General features: G+C 41.8%; 1 protein-coding gene across 1 annotated transcript in view; it reads right to left on the bottom strand.

Moving 5' to 3' along the window:
* Positions 1-8002: 8002 nt before the first annotated feature.
* prom1a (prominin 1a) overlaps positions 8003-15989 on the bottom strand; it is a gene marked incomplete at both ends in the record, with an annotated part of 149535 nt that continues 141548 nt past the window's right edge. The window contains 4 exons of the mRNA XM_083651560.1: positions 8003-8072; positions 10541-10609; positions 11040-11063; positions 14546-14661. Coding sequence (XP_083507686.1) covers positions 8003-8072; positions 10541-10609; positions 11040-11063; positions 14546-14661 — 279 coding nt within the window. The remainder of the gene's footprint in view (positions 8073-10540; positions 10610-11039; positions 11064-14545; positions 14662-15989) is intronic.

Raw genomic sequence — 15989 nt, 5'->3', positions numbered from 1 at the left:
TTTTACGTCATTTGGAGGAGATTCTGCAAGCGAATGACACAATAATGATACATAGCTGGTTGAAAATCGTCAAAATCTTCCTTTAAGTTAGCTAGCAGACTAGCTAGCTACTTGGTCTAAATTCTAATAGCAGGGCAAATTACCTTAAAATATGAACATATATCCCTCGAGAAAAAGATAAATGTCCAATTTAGGATATTTTAGGTTTACTTGCTCAAGTGTGAGGGACGGAAGTCAAAATGGCTGCCATGAGAAAGAGGTCCATGAAGTGAGAAAACTTCACTTCTTTTCAATGCAAATCAATCATTGCCTGTTTTATTAAAAATATTAAAACAAATAAAAGTGTATTGAAAATAAGTTAGTTTATCTCACCAAACTGCGAATTTTAATTCTTACTCATTTCTATGTAAAGTCAAAAATGTAAGCCTCAACACAAGATCAAATCCAATTGGTTGCCTATAGAAACTGAAGCTTCTTCTGCTGTTGCACTTGATAAGAGTCAGTGAGCATCAGCCAAACTCCTAAAACACAAACTTCAAATGTCAGGATGGATATTATTTTTTGCAGTGTGCCTGGATACCTTGTAGGTACTGGCTTTCTGCCGTTTGATTGACAGCGCTCACTTGTCCCATGAACAGATTGTCTAACGTTGACCATCTTTACTACGCTGACAGTACTGTAGCTGCGGACGCACATCTAACCTGTAAACAATAAAGGGAGATGGGCGGGATCATCGGATTGGCTTGCCCAATGGGTTCGTGAGAATCGAACATTATCTCACTCACCTGTGACCATCAGACATGTTAATCAATATAAAATAAAAAATAGCTCTTGAATTCACTCATTCCATAGTGTCAAATGTATCCGTAGCTATTGTAGGGTTAAAACTCTGAAACAAAACAAGCAAATAATTGATACCACTAAGACCTGAGACCTACAGTAAAAATAGGATTTGGCTTGAAAAAGCGGTTCTCCACTTAAAAAGTATCGCCTCTATGAAAGCAAGAAAGATATCAATTAAAATGTCATGTTAGTGAACTCAACATGATAGTTTGCATTATTGTTAATCAATTAATTACCTAAGGAGAGATCTGCCTGTCAAGGAGATATTAAACTGTTACGCTCTGACCTTGTTTTCGCAAAGGGAAAATCCACTCTCAACCCTTTAACACTTAAAAAAAAAGAAAACAGCTATTCTTAGGTCTATTTTGTTGTTTGGTGGTGCATTTTTCTTATATATCTTATCCGCGAATAACAAAGATATTTAATAAGATATTTCCAAGATATGAGATATAATGCAGTGCAGCCACAAGACAGTTTGGGTTTTGGGGGTCCGGGTACTGTAGCGGTAGATTCCCTGCCCATCAACACGAGGGTCGCAGGTTCGCACCCCATGTTACCTCCGGCTTGGTCGGGCATCCATACAGGCACAATTGGCTGTGTCTGCGGGTAGGAAGCCGGATTAGGCGTATGTGGCCTGGTCGCAGCACTAGCGCCTCCTCTGGTCGGTCGGGGCACCTGTTCGGGGTGGAAGGGACCTGGTGGGAATAGTGTGATCCTCCCACGTGCTACGTCCTGCCAGTGAAGCACCCCGCTGTCAGGTGAAAAGAAGCGGATGGCAACTGCGCATGTGTCGGAGGAAGCATGGTTCTAGTTTTCGGCAGAGGGTGGAGCAGCGACCGGGGCAGCAGGGGGGGAAATTGGCCAAGTACAATTGGGGAGAAAATGGTGGAAAAAATCTGGAAAAAAGAAAAGAGACAGTTTAGGTTTTGAGTTTTTAGTGGCTAGATTCCTGCTTGTTCTCAAATGGAAAAACTCCTGCGCAACTGTTGCTATCGCTATTTCTCTCTCCACCTACACATATAACCCACAGCTGAATGGAGCAAGTTCAGGCCCCTTCTCTGGGGGGTTGTCAAAAGGCATTCTGGGAAATGTAGGAAATCACTAACTTAAATATAAGAGTTGATATCTAAGTGTAAGAGTATCTGAAGGTGGATGTTCCCTTTAAGAAAGAGCGTATCTGTCAAACTATCATGGTGACATACTTTTGAAAGGCAACCAGTCATTTGCAATGTTGCAACTTTGTAGCAAAGATGGCAAACTCCGGTTGTCCTGTAATATTGTAAAGACATTAAAAAACAGTCATGCTAAATTTCCTTATATTAAGCACAAAAATACATCCAGGAACCACCTGTCTTTCTATATTTGTACCGCTTGGATAGAATCATCCAGTTCTCACCTCACCATGCACCCAACAACTCACACACATTATAGATAAAAAAGGATGCATTGCTTTCAGCAAATCAGTGTGTCTAGTTTCAGAAAATACACTTTCATGTTACTTTTTAGGATGGGGCAATTAATTAATCTTAATCTCAAGATATTCCCCCATATTGCATATGGGGTTCCAGAGTTGATACAATCACGATATGAAGCAATAAACAAAAATGATGCGCAGAATTGTTTATTTCTGAGCCACACATTTTTCTAGCAATGGCAGTGGCTTGCAAACAATTAAAAAAAATTCATTACAAAATGCAGATAGTGAGGTTTCATACCAAATTTCAATCAGAAGGCCGCCATATTCGCATAACCTGATCAGCCCGTGACGTCAGTCAAGTTTAAGTATGACATCAGTTATGACGTCAGTTCATCCTAGCACATATATCGAGGGTTCTACGTCACCTCCCTCTCTGGCGGATCATACAGCAGCTAACAGCAGCTAGCATCACAGCTGTTCATCATCTCCTCTGAAGCTGTCCTCTGAAGCTGTTGTTTCGCCCCACCCACCTCCCCAGTGCACCACCAACGAGTCTTGACTCCCAAAGGTGGATCCTATCCTAGCCTATTCAGATGCCCTCCTCTCACCTCAAGAGGAGCGCCACCTGGCAAGGGAGTCATACGCCAAAGTAGTTCCCATGCTTGCCATTTGCTAAATAAAGCCGCTTGTTAAATCTTACCGACTGGCCTCTCATGATTGAAATACCATTTGGATGGAGAGCTTGTGAAATTGCGATGGTCAAGCTGTCTCATCTATGATTACTAGGGGTGTCACAATATATCGTCCCACGAAATTTCGCGATAGTAAAACGTCACGATATGTATCGTTGAGATGAAATCTCATATCGCAAATTTTTTTTTTTTTTTTTTTCAAAAAATAGACTAAGAAACGTCTTTGTTTGTTGAAGTTCAATGTGTGGAAAGTAGTTCAGTTGAACAAGTCTCTGAAGAGACACATGAGAAGTTATACAGGAGAGAAACCATTCAATTGAGTTTCTGGCAAAACTGTTTACTTGACAGGAAAAACTGAAGATGCATAAAAAATAGATTAAGGAAAGTCTTGTTGTTTGAGTTTGAAGAAAAACTGAAGATGCATAATGAGAATTTATACTGCTGAGAAACCTTTTAGTTCAAAGTAAATCTAAGTGACGGTGTAACTCATTCTATTTCAAGATAAGCCTTATCTCCAATCTCATGTTTTTTCTAGTTGTTATTGTAATAACAATTTCCCACAACAGCATGTTTTGTATTTGTGCATTTCAAATAAAATACTACTTTTCCAGTCATATATTGTCATTATTCAAGTTTAAAAAAATATTGTTAAAATCGTATCGTATCGTATCGTTATCGTGAACCCAGTATCGTGATACGTATCGTATCGTGAACTGAGTGTATCGTGACACCCCTAATGATTACTACAGCAGAATAAAATGTAGCCGATATCGCAAATTCAATTTTCTGCCCCACGATATGTTTTGTCACATTTTTGTATCGCGATACATTGAATTCTTCAGTATATCATCCCATCTCTATTTCTAACACATCATAGCAAAACAATGTAAACAAGATATGTCATGCCAATTTGTGTCACTCCTAACAAACTGCCCCACACTTAACACACTGTTGTGCTCAAAGCAACGCATCCATTTGATCTTCCTCTTAGCAGCCATGACCATCAGGTGACCTTTTAGCCACTGTTTAAAAAAAAAAGCACAAATAAGTACACGATAAAAAAGGAGCATCAGCGGGCGTTACAGTTGTCGTCACGTCCTCCCGCTGAACAGTTCCTCAGCTTCGTATCGTGTCCTAACAAATGTAAACGCAGACACGACAGTCTTTTGAGAAGATGCAGAACAACGCTGGCTCAGATTAACGCCAAGGGAGAGTGTTTTTTGGGGGGTGGGGAGGCAGCTATATTACAGGCTCTGATTGGCCAGGCTGGTTTCAGTTGATCACCGAAGATAATGGGAGAGACAGCAGAAGCGCTTTGTTCGGTCTTCTCCTGTGGTAAGGAAGTCCGGCTTTTATTGAGCTCCGTCTGGTCCGAAGGCGAAACAAACGGCTTGAAAATAGACAAAAAAGGAAAATGTTTTGGTCAACAACCCCAAAATATAAGAATGTATTCGTGCATTGCTTTATACATTGCTGTGTATAAACATCGCTGCTGTTTCCCCCCCATTTTTGGAAATGTCTGTCATGTTTCATGTCTGTCCATGAATGAAAGTACTTATACCGCTTTCCTTAGCGCTTCTTTATCTTTCTTACATGATGGGTGTTGGGTTACAGTACTATTTCCACATCATAACATACGTTTTAGCCTCATATTATATCTTAAAATCTTATTTTTCTGGAAACAAATGAAACAATCGAATCAACTTGCTTCAAGAATTTTCTGTGTCTGGACAATAGTGAAGTGATCTGCTTTGTTTCATGAATGAGAATTAATCATTAATTCAATAATTAAACTCCCTCAGAAACAAATGAAACTTATCTCATTCATTTGACAATTACCCCCCCCCCCTCCCCCATTACATTACATCATTTGTCCAAAGCGACTTACAATAGCAGATTTAGCCAACACTCAACAGTAATGAAAACAGTAGTCTGTCAGCTTTTCACTTGTTTGCCATCTTGGAAATTCAGACTAAATGATACAATGGGCATCTTCTGTAGTGAATGGCTCTGACCCTTGCACTCTACATACTATCAGTTGTAGTTTGTAATGGTTGATGATCTAGGAATTAAAGTTTATTCTCAAGCCCAGTTTACACCAATGCTTCGCAATGAGACAAAACTGTTTTAGAACATTGCAAAGAAAGGTTGCAGCAGTGTAAACTGGCCCATCAAATCCCAATCATGGAAGTTGGAAACCCTCATTAGTGTTTTGCTTGCACCTGTGTTTACCCTGGCTTCTCGACACAAAATGGCCCCCGTGAGAAGGGTCTATCCAGCTTGTCAAGTCGCAGGGGGCTGGTTGCAAGTAGTTGCTTCAACTCACCTCGTCGTGAATCTTTGGTCTAAACTGGGCTTTAGGGATGCACGATATATCTGATATGCCGATATTTTCCAACTCTTCTGGCCAATTGCCAATGCCGATATCATTATTATGCATGGTGCAGACATAAATACAACACAAATACTTTTCAAAATGTACACATTCACATGGGCCAAATAAGAAAACTAGTTCAATTTAGGAATATGTCAAACATTTGGGCATAATTTGCGTCATTTTATCGGCTTGTCATCCAGGCAGAAACGTTCGTTTCGGGCCGATGCTGATATCATTGTAATGTGAATCCCTTCTTATTCTACTGTTGAACTCACTGTAAGTTGCTCCGGATAAGAGATTCAGCTAAATTCCTAGAATGTGAAAATGTAAAAAGGCAAACTTACTGTGTTTTAGTTCCAGGGTTCGAGGGTACTGGGAAGACAAATATTGGGGGAAATGAATTACATTTATTAAGATGAATGGAATAATTCAAAACATGTTCATTTTAAATAGCCCAGGAGCCTGTACTACGAAGCTAGTTTAACAGATCCGCGATAAGTCCCTTTGATCTGGTTTGACTGAACAGGATCAAAGCTATCTAGTTAACTGATACTACGACGCTGGTTTTCTACTAGGTAAGTGGACCTGGGATCTGCCTGTGCACGCGCACGTTTTTCGCTCGTGCACAGGCGCGCGTCCACGCGAAAGAGGTGCGCTAGCCAATCACATTATGAACAGCTGAGTTGATCCACGCCCACACCCATTTCCACACCCATTTCCTCATTGAATGAAAAAGCGCAGCCACAGTGGGATCAGAGATTTTAGCGGATATTTAATGTAACCTATGGCAGAATGAAAATCCGCGTTGGATATAGTTGGGGGAAGGACTGTCTAAAGCTGCCGCTTGTATTCACATCAGTCATTTGATTTACTTTGATCAGCGATTTCTGTCTCCTACAGCTTTGTGCGAGTGTAAATGTACATTAAATGTGTAATCTCAGTCTATAAATTTCCACAATCTGTAAGCCTATTTAGACCATAGATTTAGAAAGCATGCTCAATGAATAATGATCTCTATCACTCATTATGTGTGTGTGGTTGCACTGATCGAATAATTCATATATAGGCTATAATAATGATATCCTAATATAAAAGAGAAAACTGCTGGACTGAATTGAGACGATGCGGGCATACTTTTCATTGATAAAAACTAGCCTATTTTTGCTCATATATTGGCATACAGCCTACAGGACACAGTTCCAGCTGAAACATGCAAGAAGCCTGCATATTTAGTATTGGGGCTATCCCATATTTATCCCATCTATATTATATGTATAGGCTTTTCTGGCATGTAGGAGAATATCACCCTCACTCCATTTGAGGCTCCGTTTAGCCTATGATATGCGCTGCGTGATTAATAGTGATCATATTTCTCCACGCATCGTTGAGCTGTTAAGACATAAAGTGGTAAGTAGGCTTAATTTAATTATGTAGCCTACAGAGCCACAAATGTTTTTCTTGTTATATTCTCAGTTGACTGCAATCTATTTTTCATATGGCGATCTTATATGAACGGTGAGTGACTCCAGAGAGCCGATTATATGGGTCTGTCATGGATTTTGATCTTATCCTCTGAAGCTAACCTGGTCGCGACCAGGTTAGCTTTGCAGCGTCAGTTGCCATGGTGATTGAAAGTTAACTTGCTTTGTAGTACGGCTAAACCAGGTTTAAACTCAAACTTACTTGGATAAGGCATTAAACTAGCTTCGTAGTACAGGCTACAGGAGATGAATGATGTCAGAGTCAGTGATGCTTTCGTGATGCTCCATGATTTGAGGCTTTTCAAACAGAGCCTTACCGATGCTTACTACTGTTACAGTAAGCTTTCCATTGGGAATGATGTGTTTCTGCACTACAAGTGACATTTGGGATTAAACTTGAATTACAGTCATCATAAAAGAAGCCTTAAGAAGCCATTGAAAGAGATTTGACCCAATTTGGCCCCTAAATCATCTCAAATGAAAGCAGGAAGCAGCTCCGTGTCACTGTATGTACTTTCTTCTAACATCAAAATATGTCATTAATGTCATTTCTAGCAAGAGGACAAGACAAAACCTTCAAGTTAGGCGGAACAAACACGTGACACCTCTCCTCTACACACAGTGACACAGCAGCCACAAGCAGTCGGACATAAATACCATCAAGGCATTTATGGTTGGTTAGTGATGCCAAAAAATGGCAAACAATGGTTTTTCTGCAAAGTCACTGCATGCAGAAAGAAAAATCATGCTCAGACGTTGAAGTAAGGCTACTCCTGATTGGTCTATCCCCTCATGCTACAAACACACATCGTGCTACAAACGGACACCTCGTGCTACAAACGGACACACACGTCACGTATAGAAGCGGCTGCACCGCTTAAAAAGCGTTAACTTACAACATGCTGTAAGGAAGCATTAAGACAGGGATCGGTGTGAAGGGGACATAAGAAAAACGTGTAAATACAAGACGTAAAAGAACAGGAATACAAAAGATACGATCATAAAACAAAGAGGATGGTGTTGTGACGGAAGACAGACAGCAGGACCAGATGAGAGCTGTGGAAAGGAAGGATGTAAGTAGAGTGGGAAGGAAGAAATGAAGATGTGAAGTGAGACGATGGACAGACAGTGGTCTGATGTGTCGACTTTTCCCAAATACCTTCCAGGAGCCAGAACACAGGCCAGCTCTCTGTCACCAGTCGATGTGCCTCGGGGGAGCCGAGGCCCGCGGAAACCTGGTCATAGTGTCATAGGTGGGGATGCTAACACACACACACACGCACACGCACACACGCATGCACACACACACGCACACACACACACACACACACACACACACACACAAACAACGTCAACAGCCACGACCGGCAAACTCAACGGTCACCATTCCGTTAGGACCCCTCCTACCTGCAGCGGCAGGACGGGCGTGTCACAAGCCAGAGAGCAGAACACTTTATTAAACGTCCTCTCAGGGATTAAATCTGAGAAACTACGGTACGCTTAAAGGACCAATAAGGAACGTTTTTACTGCCTTATAGCATGAAATGGCTGCAATATACAGTAGCTATCTGCAGATTTCTGGCGTTCAAAACTCACTTTCTGACCTGTATTCTGTTTTGAACAAAATCTTTCCATTCCTCCTCATCACTTATTTTTAGCTGCTCAATGATGGATTACGACGCTACAAGTGAACGAGCGTACCAAAGAATTGTCAATGTTGGTGGAATTCCTAACAGTCGACCGATACAGGTTGATAGAATTCATAGGTTCCTTAGCGCCCCTTTAAAATCATACTTAGATAGAATTTTGGACTGCGATTCATAAAGATTTCATTCCAAAATCATATCCATTTTGAGAAAAACAATGACATTTCACTCTTCAAAGATATAATAAGGACATGTTCTATTAAGTTCAAAGGATGATGAACTCATTTTGGTGTTTTGCTCTCTGCCTATATACTGTAGCTGCTGTTACAATAGTTTGGCTGTCCAAAGGCAGCCTGATCCAAATGCAACTTAAAAGAAAAATCATGCAGTTAGAAATGTGTTAGTAGAAGAAGAAGTAAGTCAAAAAAAGCAGCATTCAGTTTCACAGCAAAGCTCGACATGCTTGCCTCTCTCTGAACAAAACGATCAGGTGAACATTCGTCGGTGATTGGCTGACTCTAAATGAGAGGAGACAGGAAGATTTTTTTCATTCCATATAACCACACAGTTTGTCCCAGGCAGTGTGCCGATATCATGCAACAGGTTAGTGATACTGTATGGTAGACTCCTAAAACACACTGTAAAACCACACAGCAGAACATCTGGGAACACTGAGAGAAGTAATGGTAGCTAAAATATTAACGTGTGAAAGATTCATCCACTTTTATGTCGCCTGGTCCTCATTCATTTCAGCCCATTTTCACTCCCAACTCATCTTATATCCCTGTTTTATCAGACACAGGCACCGTGTGTGTTGGAGGTAACAGACTCCGGTACCTTGTGCGTTTTATGGAACGTGCCACGGTTAAAAAGCCGTTAAAAAGCACTCTGCATATGTTGGGTTCAGGCTGCAGCTTGAGCTGGTCTTCCAAGGAGGAGGATACCCTCTCCCTGGTTTTGGGTTAGGGGCTTGGGGCTCTCCCCTGGAGACCCCCTTTAGGGGCACTCAGAGACCCTGGGGTCTCCCCTGGATACCCTAACACTAAGCCCCCCACCATATCCAGACCCTAACCCTAAAACCACCTACCCAATGCTTAACCCTAACCCCCCATGCCTAACCCTAGGACCTCCTACCCAATGCCTAAACCCAACCTGTGGAGCCCCACAGTGTAACTTGGCCGCTGCCTGAGCCCACATTGCCTGTGGCGCGTTCCATAAATACACACAAGGTACCGTGGCGCGTTACCTCCAACGCACAAGCTGCGTGACAATGGATTTAGGACGAGTTGGGAGTGAGAACGTCTTGTTCAGTTTTCAATGAGAGGTGCACGAGGAGACAGGGAGGGCGGGTTCGGGTTGGCAGGCGGAGCGGGACGCAGCTCGTGCTCGTACGCGCACGCCTGTCTGCCCGCTAGCTCAACTCAGATTTGAAATGTGTTGAACTTTCGGACTGTGGGATCCTGCCAGACAATTCACCAAACGACGGACAAAATGTTCCCTGACCAGAGAAGTGACAGCTTGTTTTGTTGTCGCTGGTTTTTAGAAATGGATGAAGAGCTGATTCTTGCGGTCTGTGATTTCCCGGAGCTAAAACCACGCTTTTCCAGCAGTTACTCAGACATAAACAAGAGAGCGTTTGGATGGCAAACTGTCGGCTAAAGGGCTGACTCAACAACCTGTAGCAACTAGCAGGCACACGTAGCGCACTGGCTGTTTCTATGGTTACCCTGGCAAAGCATCCAGGAGGAGAGGCAGACATTTCTTTCCTCTTCACAGGGGTGGGGTGGGGGTTGGGGGTGGTTGTGAATAAATTAGACTTGATTTATTTTTGCGGCCAAACAAAAGTATTGTACAAGGAGCTACCATTACTTCTGACAGTGTTGCTTGTGTGTGATTGTTCAGTGGTGCTGACCTGTGTGTGTGTGTGTGCGTGTGTGTGTGTGTGTGTGTGTGTGTGTGCGTTTTGAATCAAGCCCCTTGAGGCCATGCACTGCGTCCGGCCACCTCATTGTGCTGGAACCCCCGGAGCTGTGGCGCATGCCTCCACTCCCCACAACATGCAACAGCTGTATCTTTATCTTTACCTTGTCAGTATAGGATTTGGGATACCTTGTAAGCGGCCATTATGATAACCATTATTACCAATTTCCATACTGAAAACAAAATATCGTATACAAAAAAGTGATGAAAAATGTGACAGACATGGCATGCTTATCAAACTTTTAGGATTAAAAAGGTTTTCTTTTGCTAGAGCGCTAGGACATAAACATTATGTTTGTAAAGCCTTTTTGAGTATAAACCGCAGTGTTTTATCTTATACCGTAACTTATGAAAAAAACAGGTGGACTGCTGCTGCTTTTGTAAGGTAACAATTGCTAGAGCCCTTCATGGACAGTAAGGGGCACTTTTCAAAAGGTAGCACACGACAAGAAGCCACACCATCCACCCATCGGAGCAAGTCCAAGCTTAAAAACGTCAAACCAGCACCAAGAATTTAGTAAAGAATTCTATGTACAAGATCCAGAGAATAGCACAGAGTGATGGAAGTAGAGAGGAGAGGAGGACGGGTAAAGTGAATCTTACGTTTTCATGGGAATTGTCTCAATGCTATGAAGATACACAAAAAACAACAACATACAAAAATGTTAATGGAATGCTCAACAATAGAAAATGCACCCAAAAGTTGCCTGCAAAACCAGGAGTGGCCGAAACGCCACCGAGCGAGACACTCGGCGACGACTCAGCTGCAGCCGGAGAGCGAGGAGGAGAGGGTCAACGCAAACGAGGCACGAATAAGAAAAACAAGTTGACAAACGCCTCAGCGTTTCTTTATAAAGTGCCAAGTGCTCGACGGAGAGGAATCACACAGAAAAACGAAGGATGTGGAACATGGAAATAGTAGAAATGGTTATCACAAAGTAAAATGCCAAGTCCCAGAAACAGAGGAACTACAGAGGAGAGAAAAGGGAGGAGAGAAGAGGTTAACAATAGAACAGCAGAGCAACTCGGACAAAAAAAAAGAAATAAAAAGAAGGGGGGACGACACCATCTTAATGAGTCATCTTTTGCTCATAATGAGTCTTATCAGATGTTCCTACAAGCAAGTGAAAACAAATGTCTCTGTGTGATCAGATCATTTGAATTGTTGTCCTCGGGGATTTTAATCACTGCACTCTAAAAAAGACTTTGAAGACCTATGAACAATATGTGTCCTGTGCCACCACACAAAGGAACACTACGCTCGACCTGTGTTATGGTTCAGTGAGTGGTGCTTATACATCTTCACCAATGCCTTCTCTTGGGGCATCATATCACAACAGTGTCTATCTTATGCCTACATACAAATCTGTCTTCAGACGCCTCGAGCGCGTGGAAAAAACAGTGAAGACTTGGTCCGAGGACAGTATCTCTTCTCTTCAGGCATGTTTCGAGTGTACAGACTGGCAATGTTTTCATGATGCATGTGATAATGATATTGATAAATTGACTGATACTGTCTCATCATATATCACCTTTTGTGTTGACTTAGTCATTCCAACTAAAAAAGTTGTGACCTACCCAAATAACAAACCTTGGGTTACTAAGGAGCTTAAGTCAATTATCAACAAAAAGAAACACACTTTTTATACTGGTGATCCTCTGGATAAAAAGGCTGCCTCCAGAGAAGTGAGGAATGAAATAAGGAAGGCCAAAACAAAGTATAAGAACAAAATAGAACTGCAATATAGTAGTGGTGATCTCAGAGCAGCCTGGCAAGGGATCAAATCTATGGCCTCCATTAATCACTGTGCTACTGAGTCCAAGCAGTTTACCAGGGTCAGTGGAGTAGATGACGCCGACCTGTCAAACACCTTTAATTCTTTTTTCTCTCGTTTTGAAAGGTCTGATTTTTCTGATAATGTTTCCAAGCTGAGAGAGTCTCTTGAACCTCAGAATGATATTGTGATATCTCAGGAATGTGTCACAGCCCTATTCAAGAGAATAAACATAAGAAAGGCTGCTGGCCCAGATGCCATCTGTGGGCGCACTTTGCGCTACTGTGCTGACCAGCTCAGTGAGCCTTTTACCAAACTCTTCCAGATGTGCACTGACTGTGGCCAGATACCCACAATTTGGAAAACATCAACTATAATCCCGATTCCTAAATCAAAAAACCCGAAGGAACTTAACGATTTTAGACCTGTTGCGCTTACATCCCTTGTGATGAAGAATTTTGAGAAGATTTTAAAGGATATTATTGTCTCCTCAATTGATGGGAAACTTGACCCCTTCCAATTCGCTTATCAAGCAGGTAAAGGTGTAGAGGACGCCAAACTCCTCATCCTAGACAGAGTGTACAGGCACCTGGAGAAACCCAGATCCCACGTGAGAATCTTATTTGCTGACTTCTCCTCAGCCTTCAACAAGATGCAGCCTCACATCTTGATTGAGCGTCTTGCCTCTCATTTTAATTTGCCCGATCAGCTTTTATTGTTACTTTTGGACTTTTTAACTAACAGAATCCAGCAGGTTTTAGTGAATGGACACATGTCCAATTTATTGTTTTCAAGTACTGGCTCGCCCCAGGGTTGTGTTCTTTCTGCCCTGCTTTTTATTTTGTTCACAGACCTCTGCAGGTCCTTCCAGGAGGGCAGTCTCCTTGTGAAGTACTCTGATGACACTGCCCTACTGTCTCTTCTTGAGGGATCAGAGTCTGATCATGGAGATGCCCTTCCTGCCTTTGTCAAATGGTGCGATGACAACTTCCTTGATCTTAATGTGGCCAAGACCAAGGAGTTAATTATTGATTTTAGGAAGAACTGTGACAAACCAAAAGCTAGCATCATACATGGTGTGGATGTTGAAATCGTAGAGACATACAAATATCTAGGAACAGTGTTCGACTCTCAACTCAAGTTTGAGGCGAACACAGAGTCTATTGTCAAGCGTGGTCAGCAAAGAATCCACTTAATGCGGAAGCTCAGTTCCTTTAATGTCTGTGACACCATTCTTTGTAATTTTTATCAATCTTTTATTGAAAGTCTTTTAACTTTTTCATTTATTTGCTGGTTCAACGTGTTGTCTGTGAAGGACAGGAATAGCCTAAACGCTATAGTCAAGGTCTGCTCCAGGATTATTGGAGTCCAGCAGAATAACCTGTGCTCCATCTGGGAGAAACGTGTGGTACAGAAGGCAAAAAAGATCATAAGACAATCTAGCCACATTTTGTCCAGTGAATTTGCTCTGATGCCCTCAGGCCGGCGCTACTATGCGCCCCCTAGGAGAACGAACAGGTACTCCAAGTCTTTCTTTCCTTCAGCTGTCAGGCTGTTAAACACAGACAGTAGTCATTTTAAGTGAATGCCTTCACTCATACAGTATGAGCGCACAACAGGCTGTACGTATCCTGTCTGTGACGAACAGGTTAGGCTTGCTCATACATATATATATATATATTTTTATTTTTTATACATGTTCTCATGTCTTTACATATAGAAATATATGTATACTTTTTATTTCTTGTTCATGTTTATATGAGTCTGATCTGTTATTTCTGACATTATTTGTTTGTTTATTTGTTTGTTTATGTCATGTCATGCTCTTACGTTACGTCCTGTCATGTCTGAAGTTTGTAGCTCACTGTGAGCTTTGAAGGTATTGGGTAGGCTGTGAAACTGAATTGCCCTTCTGGGATTAATAAAAGTTGTCTGAAGTCTGAAGTCTGAAGTCTGAAGTTGTTTCCAGTCAATTTGTTGAATTTTCTGAACATTTTCCAATTGTTTGAAGAAATATGTCTTTCTTTTCAGTATTCTTCAGTATAAAAACCACTTGTTGAGATGGATTTGCAGTGAATAGGAAGAAGGAGAATGAAAGAAAGAACATCCTAAAATATATATAAACTACTAATGATTATATCATTATATATACTGTATATCTATTGCCTCCAACCAACCAGGTCAACTTGTACATTCAGTGGGCGGTATGAATCTTCCTATTTGTAAGTGGTAAGTATGGGCATCATATCTCAGTCCTGTCATGTAAAGCATCTGAACATAGTCATGTTTGCAGTTAGTAAAGGAGCAGCAGGCAGAATAAGAGCAGCGACTCACTCGTCATAAACGTCCTCAGTGTCCATCCTGCGGTAGAACTTGGCCAGCTTCACAGCCAGGATGATGCTAGGCAGCAGGAGCAGAGTGCTGCAGCCCAGACCCATCCAGAACGTGTTCTGTAGCAAACACAAAACCAGCATCAGCTTACACTAACTCTTATAAACTATTATCCCCGATGGCTGTGCCAGCACCCTGCGTGGCAGCTGGCCGCCTTCGGTGTGTGAATGGGTGAATGCAGGCACATTGTAAAGCGCTTTGGATAAAAGCGCTATATAAATGCAGTCCATTTACCATTTACTATTATAAATGTAGGACTAGTTCCTCTAAGGGGAGATGGGTGTTTTATAAGCAGATTATGGTCTTTTTTTATGATCTGGAGATTTTTGCTTGTTTTTCCTTGTAATTCATCAGCTGATTTTATATTCACCGTTTTATACAGAATATTCATTCCATAATGGCTATTAAATGGCCCAATTACAGTATATGACATAATGGCCTAGTATGACTCATGTGAAAAGCCTTTCTCTCTGCACACTTACAGTAAGCACCAAGCAAATAATATAGAAATAATATAGAAAAAGCTGAATCCACCTGTACTGCATCTGTCTGCCAATATCATGCAGCCTCATCTGTGAGCAGATTATGTTAAAGCAGTGGTTCCCAAAGTTGGGTCGAGGGCCAAAAAAGGGAACAATTTATTTTCACTATAATTCCATCCATAAGTAAACACAATCAGAATGACTGTATGACTATTTTGGTCATGGGTTTCATTTTGTTTAATTGGTGTTTTGTTGAATCGTATCAGATGGGGGACCCTGGGACAAAATCGTATCAAATGGGGGGGGTCCGTGGTCTAATTTGTGTCAGTTTAGGGGTCCTTGTCGTGAAAAGGTCTGAGAACCACTGCGTTAAAGTGACCAGCCTGGTTTTAATGAGCGCGTTTGGTCTGTGTGTCCGGAGATGCTGGGACCTGTGGGGGTCGACCAGGTGACCAGGAGGTTCATTAACAAGCTGCTCTGCTTCCTGTCCTGCAGAGTGCTGCTAACAAGACGCCCTGCTGACAGCACATGGGCTGATGTTGGCGTATCCACCCACCACAGACCACTGCTCAACACGCATAATGAGTCATATTGACCAAGAAATCATATTAGTTTTTTTTTACTGAATATTATAATGTAATGCTGATACAGACTTTTCTACATAGTTTTTTTAGATTTGATTCACACAGGAAGACCGTATGAGACAAAGCTAGGTCCGAGGACAGATCTGAACCCAGGGTGGTGTGTGTTCATGGTGCCAGCTGAGCGGGCAAGACGCACCAGGTTTTTGTCAAGTTGAGCAAGAATTGGCACTAGCTGTTTACAATCATGTTTACAGTAAAACATGTTGATGCACGGTGGGCTAAATCTTCGAAAATTCCAAAATCTGGATCGTTTGTGGAGGA

This window comes from Poromitra crassiceps (genome assembly GCF_964638095.1).
Source record: "Poromitra crassiceps genome assembly, chromosome: 15".
NCBI lineage: Eukaryota > Metazoa > Chordata > Actinopteri > Beryciformes > Melamphaidae > Poromitra > Poromitra crassiceps.
This window is presented reverse-complemented; position numbering and strand designations above follow the sequence as displayed.